General features: G+C 43.4%; 1 protein-coding gene across 2 annotated transcripts in view; it reads right to left on the bottom strand.

The window, feature by feature from the left end:
• ddhd1a (DDHD domain containing 1a) overlaps window positions 1–8904 on the bottom strand; it is a 22663-nt gene extending 13759 nt beyond the window's left edge. Inside the window, exons 1-3 of one of the 2 annotated variants that reach the window (XM_035673811.1) lie at window positions 7607–8904; window positions 5752–5928; window positions 1101–1202 (exon numbers count right to left, since the gene is read on the bottom strand). In XM_035673811.1, coding sequence (XP_035529704.1) covers window positions 1101–1202; window positions 5752–5928; window positions 7607–8393 — 1066 coding nt within the window. In that variant the 5' untranslated portion in view covers window positions 8394–8904. The remainder of the gene's footprint in view (window positions 1–1100; window positions 1203–5751; window positions 5929–7606) is intronic. The other variant, XM_035673810.1, reaches the window with a different exon arrangement.
• Window positions 8905–9187: the final 283 nt, after the last annotated feature.

Genomic DNA, 9187 nt, shown 5'->3' with positions numbered 1-9187 from the left:
GGATGAGGGGTAAAGAATGTGACCAGGAACTGTGTGAGTGTGAGAGATTTTGGGAAAGACACAGAGCTGGGAGAGGTGAAAGACATGAAAAGGAAGAGCTCCTCAAATGAATCATGTGTACTATGATGTTGGTATGGGACTGTGAAGAGTGGCGTCATATTCCCTTCACTAGGGTTTTCCCACTTCTTGTAGGGAAGGACAAGACAGAATACGAGTTATGTTCTGTAATGTTACTAAAAGTGTATTGCTTACAGTACTGTAATATTCTTAATCAAGGCAGGAAAATTACAGGTCTCAGTTCTGGTCTACGTTGGACACTAGGCCTTCAATCAATGGCCGCTTGGATTTACTATAAGATGTGGACACAGATCCCGAGACTTCTCTGTTCAGCATTTTTAACAAGGGTCAATACACTCAGAAGTAGGGCAGTAATGGACTTCTAAGAGGGTGACTCTACACACCATGTTAAGGGAATAGAGTAAAGGGCCACAATAGCTCCTCTGTTCAGCTCATCACTTGTGCTTGGCTCTCAACAGAGAGCTTTGTTCATTGCCCTCAGAGCGAGAGCTGGTGATGGTAGTTCATTAATGATGGTCATGTTGCCAGAGGGCATGATAGAAAGAAAGCAATGAGAGAGAAAGTGGGAGACAGGGCTGGAAAGATAAAGAGGGGTAAAAGAAGGGTGGCTTTTTGAGGACTAGCATATTTATTTCATGTCCACTGGTTTAAGGGGTGTGGCCCAGTAGTTAAGTGAACCATGTTTGTCTACTCACTATCCCAGCAAGGAGATGAGAGACAGATTCAAAAGGTATCCTCAAAAAGCAGCAACAGCAGAAGTACCGAACTCTGGGTCACAGCACAAGGGGAGAAGTTCTAGCAACTAGGCCCAGTTAAGGCTGCAATGGAGAACTGGGAGAGCAGCCTAAATCCATTTTAACACAACCATTCTAACTAGGCCTAGGTCTAGCTCTAAAGATTAGATTGAACAGGTTTGAACCACAACAGAAAGGAAAATCTAGTTCCATAAGGACCTAGGATCTACTAGGAGAGAGGATACAAGCTAGCAGATCTAATACAGAAGAAATGGTATTTTACAGTACCTTGGCAGCGTTTGCGCTTGTGACATGTAGTTTTAGCACTCGTCTGATATCCACTCCATTTGAACAGAAAAGGGAGGTAGAAAGGGGGCAGGTGGGAGAGAACTAACAACCAAGAAAAAGTGAGTAATGGCTGTTTCCCTGGTGTCAGTCACACAGGAAGCTACCACTGTCATCACTCTTGAACAGGCCAATCTATCAAGTAGCGCTGCTATCAGGTTACCACATCATAGCCTTGGGCACAGAGCCTGTACTGGTTACTGACAGAACCTGGTGGCTGCAGGTAAATATCGTGACAATAACCTCAAACAATGCCTTAATAACGGGCCGGGGTTCATTTAAGCCTACAGCTTCAAATGCAGCGCTGCTTGACATATGCCATAAGATGACTGAGGTAGCGTCTGTTGTACACTCATTACAGTAATCTTCACTGTGAGAATTAAACATGTCATTAAGTTAACCAACATTTCTTTTGTGTAAGTCTACTACACCGCTACTCTTCTAAAAAGGCAGCATTATTGGAAAACATGTTTGTTAAATACTTAAATATGGTAGGTGGAAGTTACTTTTCCACACAATACACGATGAAAAGAGAACTAATGAAAAATTAAAACTATATTGTATGTTAAGTGGCACGAGGACCACAAATTAGAAAAACATTTGAAGACCTTTTGCAAATAAGTGAAACACAAATAAATAGAAAAACAGCACAAAAACCTTGAAAGTTCCTGACAGCATCTACAGTAGCAGTTTTTTTTTATTCCCATTTGGATTAATAAATTGTTGATATTTTGTATATTAGAAATGTTTTATGGAACTTGTTGAATACAGGGAGGAACATACTACTACAAACACACAGATCTGTAAGAGTATAATATTACTCATAATAAAAATAATGGTAATAAAATAAAAATAAGGTCTGATGGCAATCAAATTTGATCATCCTCTTCCTCATCTAAAATAGCCAAACAAGCGTGTGCTCTATTTTCTTAATAATATGCATAGCAAAACTTACTAGTATGAACAATAATGTACACTGGCTGCAGGTATTTGTATATATTGTAAGGAACAATTAGAATACTTTTCAAAATCAAAGTGGATGTCTTAATCTGACATTTAAAAGGACATCCTCTGCATTTGTTAATCAAATCAGCAAAGTCCACAAGTCTCAGATCTGACTAAATCATTCTTTCCGTGATAACACAGACATCGGACTTGCAAATGTCAGCAGTGTCTCCCTCCGCAGAGGTGAAAGGAGGCTGAGGGAGAGGAGGAGGAGGAGGAGAGACCTGCTGAGTGCACAGGAAGTTTGTTTGCTGTAAAAGCTATTAGTAAAGTCCATTTGGGCATTACAGCACTGATGTATCCTTCCAGAAATAGTTGTTCCCTAATGACTGAATATCTATGCACAGAATCCTTTCTATGGATGTACTGAGGATCAATGAATCTGTGTGACCATCCTTGGGGTTAACAACACATGACTTTTAGGTCACCTGACTGCAACATCACCAATAACTTCCAGATCAGACAAAAAAAAATAAAAATCTACATATTGTCGTCACTGAAGGGTGAACACCTCCCACCTAATGTTTTCATATTTCATGTCTGAAGCTCAAGTGATGACTAAATGACATCCGGCAAGAAATAAACAAATGCATAAAACATCCCAACAGATAGTTATTAGATAAATAATTGCCAGTTCTTTTAGGCAGGTGCCATTCATCAGTCATGCAGTGTGTTCACAGCCTCATGTGCTGGTTAAATAAATATGCAGCTGAATATGTACACAAACAAACATGTGGGCCTTGCCTACCTCCAAAATACCAAAAAGTGTGTGCCCAGCCCACTGGTTTTATTTTCCCCTGACGTCTGAAAGACCTGAGAGACTGGGACACACCCAGTATACACACACTACAGTTTCCATCATAGGCTTACTGCTCTATAATCATATACACACATACCCGAGAAGCATATAGTGAACTGCAAATAGCGTTTTCCTCAGTGGGGCTTGGAAAATAACACTGCAGCCATAAGAAATCTTTCTGCTGATCAAAGTTGGACAATGGAAATCCCAACTTTAAAAGACAATTTATAAAATTCATTAGCGGCAACACCCTTGTGGCCATTTTCAGTCTCTGAAATAAGAGCTTTAAGTGCCTCTCTGACACCACAAGATCACAGTCTGCTCAAACGGCAGCAGTCGCTCTTTAAATAACGATACACAGTGACACAGAACAATTAATATGTAATGATGAATGTGGCAGTGAAAAGATAATTGTAAAAGGCAGTTAATACTATACATTTTAACCTGACATTGACGCTCTTTTTGACTAAGAAAAACATTTGTGAATGACAATGACTGACATTGTGAAAGAACTACTGCGGAAATTCCACCGTTCATTTGTGATTAGAGCACTAAAACTGGCTATTGGTCTTTACACAAAACCATACGTACGCAATGTTACTTCTCATTTTGCCTTCCTCATTTAAAATTCATGAAGAATAAGCAGAAAAGCAAATTTGCATCATGAGAGAACACTGGAGAGAGCACTTTTTGTACCTAGCAGTAAGTCCTGCCCACAGTGTGACGCTAAGCCTGCAGCACACTGGTATGCCAACCATATGTCTCCTGCTTTACTAACCTTTAGTCTCAGCTAGCTACTCAGACTCAAGTAGAAAGCTGGGAGAAGGAAGACAGTAGAGACAGGGAGGGGGAGAGATAGCAGGGGAAATCTATGTACTGCGGTACTGTCAGAGCGCAGTTCGCAGGCTTTATGATCCATTTATCAATTGTAATGCAGTTCAAGTTAGCCGACTTATGGCTCCAAGTGCTTCAGATTATTAGTTCCAAGATAAAATACTCTACCGAAAAGGCTCCCCGTAATACCTACTGAAACAAGGCGAATTAACAGGACCTATCGTTCACTTTGCTGTAATGCTCTGCTAAATATAGGAGAGGAAAACAACCTGCCAACATAAGCAGCAGGAGGGTTTCAAACAGATGCTCAATAATATTTCCATGCAACGAAGGAAACTGCACTAACATGTATAAATACCGCTGACATTGGGTTTCAATAACATATATTGAGTAAGGGTATGTTTGCTTTTTACACTTAATGATGCGGTGATTGAATTATACTGCACTATTCATCCTTGCAGTAATACAGCTCACTCACTGGACAAGCTAAGGTCATATGATCTGTGTGTTGTGCAACGGAGGGGCCTTCAAGTGTCACACAACCAATCTGTGTGCCCTTGCTCTATATTTAACACACCTGGCTTGCAGATAACCTGACTACGATCCCTCTGTCCTCTTTGACTGTTTATACGCCCGCTTCCAAGTACAGATCTTTCAGTGTACATGTACACAAAAGCTTCTGGGCCGAGGAGTGACAGTCCAGTTTTGTCTCAAAATGTCTGTGATTCAGTTCAGGAAAAGTGCCAGTAGCTTCGAGTACATGACGATGCAAGACTGACCAACCTACTGTAATCACTTTCATCTGCTCTGTTGGCGTCTTTATTTATAGGCCTTAAATTTATTCTGAGTGGGGGGGAGTGACATGTCAGCTTCAGTGCAGGGTACTAGACACGAGGGAAGCATGAATAAAATAAAACTTTGTGCGATTAATAGCAATTAAGCAGTGATTAAAAGTCATTATACAGTTATTATTCAACAATAAATCAGTGGTACAGGAAATAAGGGTCATTTGATGATTAATTGCTATTCGTGGATTTAGACTGACGATTACAATTTTGTGTAGAAGTGTTCCAGACTACCTCGGTGATGTCTTGATGTATGTTTTATGTGTCTCTCACACATCATTTTCTCAGTTTTTATAATGCAGACTAAACATTTTCTCACTCTCTTCAACAGTTGCTGCATCTTTTTCCTCTCTGCTTTTCCTCTCTTTATCTGCCACGTTCACACACCCACACATTCATCACCAGCTGAAGGTCCTGTAGATCTGGCTGCCTTAAGGAGGCTGCTCAATCAAAGGACCTCTTTCTTATTGCCTTTCGCAGCTAAAGCCTGCTACAGTTCGCCTGAGCCAGCCCCAACCACAGGGCCGTGCCAGAATGTACGGGCTGCACCTGCTTTACATTGGGAGCACGACATGACACAATCTACACTCACATGAATGGAAGCACCTGCGCCATTCATTTCTCTTGACTGTGCATCGATACTACAGCAGGCAGGGCTGTCACATAATTCACCATTTATGACTCGCAACGCTATTCTTCTGGCTTTATTGTGAAGACCATGACTTTCCTTTTTAATGGAATTTATTACTAATAACTCCTATGGGAGCATTTCAATTCCTCGCTGCTCTAACGCAGCACTATATAGGTGTTCTTTTACAAGATACTGCCTGCTCGCGATAAAAAAATACTGCAGGCTTGGTGAATGCAGCAACCTCAACCTCAAACCACACTCTCATTCTAACATCCGCCATCAAATCTAGTTATGCTGAAGTTATTAATAGTGTTTATTCATTTGAGCATTAGTTGCCAGAATGGATGCTTCAATGCTGTTTTACTTTAAAAATCTGATACAGTTTGTGGCTTTTCTAGATGTAGGAGCTTCTGCCTCACATCCCTAAGATCATACTAAATTATCCTTAATCTTCTACTTTTCCCCTCCCCGTTCTCTCACCATCTTTGCTGTCGACGGTCCTGACCACCAAATCCGTCTCGAAGGTGTCCTGCATTTGTTGCCCCCGGAAATGGTTCAGGTGCTCCTGCTCAATGAGGTCACTCTCCTCTTCCTCCAGCGGGAGCCAGGTACCGTCAATAAACCACTGGCCTCTCATGACTGGAATATGGTCTTGTTCTGTAAGACAGTACAAAATAGCATGGTTAGTTTTTGACACACGCGCACTCATTGGTCAAGGTACACTTTCCTGCCAGTGATTTCACACTATTTCCTTAATATAAAGTCGACAGTAACGTGCCAAGACAAGCAGCAGTGCACCAACAAAGGGAGGGAAGAACAAGACTGCAAGCTAATCATGGTGGATTAAACACACTTGTTCTAATATTTGAGAGAGCACGAGGATACAGATTTGGTGAGTAACACGGAACATAAATATAACTTCTGTTTGTTTTGCGAGAAAACTCCACAGTTCGTCTTTCAGTGGGAATCCTCCCCAGTGACAGTGTTAGTCACTGTCTAGTAGTGCATCATTTAGCCTTCCAGAATGAGTTTTAGATTACGTAAACTAATTTCCATTGAACTCAACAAGTCTGGCAAATCCAGGAGGGCCAAGTCTCAGTGGCTTACAGAGCAAGGCCAGCTTTGATTACAGTCTTCAGTGACATTATTAACTGATTCTCTGGTGGTGAATAAGCATATAAAGACGGTTTTAAATGTAGGCATACTTTGCGAGACACAAGGCCCCTTTTGTACCGAGCGGGACTGCTCATCTCAACAAATATGTAACACATGAGCATATCATTTACAGAGAGGCCACATGACTAAGATAAACACACAAGAAAGACACACTGATAGTATGTACTATTCACTTATTTGTTAAGGTCTGGCCAGGGAAGATAAGTGTAAAGACAAGTCTTCTCACGAGTGAAAAGTGACCTTGCACCTCGTTTGCTAGGTTTACACGTCAGAACAGAAAAGCTATTACATACGTGCCAAAACACCTCCCAAAACCTTACTTTTCTCGTACGTCTGAGGATGTTTTACTTCTTGGATTACAGTACATCAACAAGCCCTCCCCTTCACGTCTCTCGTTACATGAACTGGCCTCTCGCTCCCAAACTGATATGCTTTTGATTACTTTTCAAATAATCTCCTCTTATGTTAGTTCCCATCTCAAATGTGGTGTCTTCAGTGTGAACGTGACACTGTGTTACCAGCGGTGCAGGCCGAGCTGAGAGGGCACAGCGAGGGTCTGAGCCGACTGCAAAGGCCTTTACATCCACAGCGCGAACATTCAGGGAAATAAACGCTTCTCTGAATGTCACTTGGCGTTAACCTTCAAAAGAACCAGCCAACCACGAACCCTTTCATGGGGTCAGGTTTTCCGAGGCTTCTATAGCGGCCGCCTTCATTTGTTCGCCGCCTTTTCCTGGAAATATTCATGAATTAGTTAGCACAGATCAGCTGAGCCCAATAGACTGACTTCCTGAGTAGTTTAGATGTTCCCAAAAGATAGGCCTAAGTAATTACTGAGGCAAGGAAAAAACTGCAAAACAATGCAGGTAACTAAAACTGAATAATCAGCTAGTTTGTATCTTAAATGGGGGCAGGGATGGATGTTGCTTGCTGAATAAACGCAGACTTGTGAGTGGCTGTGGGTCATTAATCTGTATGCTGACAGCCATTATACTGCAGAATATAAAGTACATGAGCAATAGGCACACAACAGGAATTAGTGCCTATAGACATGCACTCAGTGATACCTTCTGAGAGCTGCCACCAGGAGCTACATAATGTGTGACTGATGCAGAGCAAACATATGATTATACAGACTTTTTTTTAAAATCATACTCACGCTTCCAGTAAACTGGATTGCATTCCTTCTCTTTAATATCCACCTCATAGAGCCCTCCCCGGACACACACATGCTCTACGTTGACTTCAATGCTGTCAGGGTCCCTCTCATCCGAGGACACGGTGGATGTGTCCAGGGAGCCCCGGTCTCCGTGCACACTGCTGGTCCTGGTCTCCACCGGCACTGCACCGTTCAGCCCTCTGCTCTCCACATTGTTATTACCGGACTCTTCCTCCCCACCGCTTACCTGGGAGCCCGCCGCACCAGGGTTCAGTTCACAGTATTTCCGATACGTAAGCTCAATATTAAGCGAGTCGTGGCCGACAAAGGGCTTCCAGGTTTTCTTGTCCTCCTTGTAGAACCACCGCACCTCCTCCGGGCCGAGCTCCGTGACCACCTCGTTGTAGCGGTGCCTGGAGCTGTTGGACCGCGACCTCTTCCTCCTGTCGAACAACGGACCAACGTTGTTCCCGTCGCTGTCGCTGTACTCCAGGGGGCTGCTGTCGAGGTAGGCTGCCGGGGAGTTCAGGTCCAACAAATACCCGTCCCGGTGTCTGGCGTGCAGAAGCGGCAGGTGTCCGTCCAGCCCCGACTGGACGGAGGACATCCCCGCCTGCATCGTATCGTCCATGGGACTCATCTCGTGACAGCACGGAAACACATCGCCTCCCAGCTCCCACTCCTTGTTGTTGTTGGCGGCGTCGACGCTGAGCGGCGACCTTTTGCCGTCGGTGCTCAGAGAGGAGCTCAACGTGGAGGTCTTGGTCGTAATGTTGAAACTGCTCATAACTTACCTGAGCAATCCCAACCTCGCCCCCCCTCCCGGTGCCGTCACTTCACCTGGACAAAGCGCTCGCTACTTTCGCGGCAGCTAACACACGGTTTCATGCTAATGAGTGCTCGATAGAAATCTATATTAAAACTGTAAAACCCCTCCAGGCAGACATTCCCCGGAGCGCACCGCAGCTGTCTTTACACCAGCTTGTTAGCTTGCTAGCTAGCTAAGCTAATGAAGCCGGTTGGAGAACTCCGTCGCTAGCTTATTAGGAAGTCTGCAACCGGAAAATCTGTTCACCCTTTTTTTTTTTTCCTCTCTCTTCTCCTCCTTTAACTAACACAAACCCGCGGCAAACCACTTTCCTGTCGCCGAGTCGCTTTAGTCCAGCTTGATAGAAGTAATACTGCGGTCACCATACTTTCAGTGTTCCGGGTCTCTCTGGGATTCCTGATTCATTCGTTGTCCAAACAAATCTTGCATAGAGACAGTACTGTAGTGTGCGTGTGTACGGCTTGACAGCTGACGCATAGATCACAGGATTCAGTCGTGAACGCGCACGTAGAAATTGCGCAAACATGACGACATGTTTTTTTTTTTTTCTCCTCCCCCCCTCCGTTCATAAAAGGCAATCTTCTCATTGTGCACTAGATGGAGACAAACACCTATTTATGGTTATCAGACCTTTATTTCATTGTTTACACCATGCAGTAGCTCGAGTTACCACTAGAGGGCAGCACATACCTACTAATTGTAACGCTAAAACCCAACATCCCAGCTGGCCTGCTTCTTTTGGAAGGATTAGT

This window comes from Morone saxatilis, unplaced genomic scaffold (assembly GCF_004916995.1).
Source record: "Morone saxatilis isolate NCDOM2014 unplaced genomic scaffold, NCSU_SB_2.0 Contig3, whole genome shotgun sequence".
NCBI classification, from domain to species: Eukaryota; Metazoa; Chordata; class Actinopteri; family Moronidae; genus Morone; species Morone saxatilis.
Note: the sequence above shows the minus strand (reverse complement) of the source record. Positions and strands in the feature narration are given on the sequence as shown.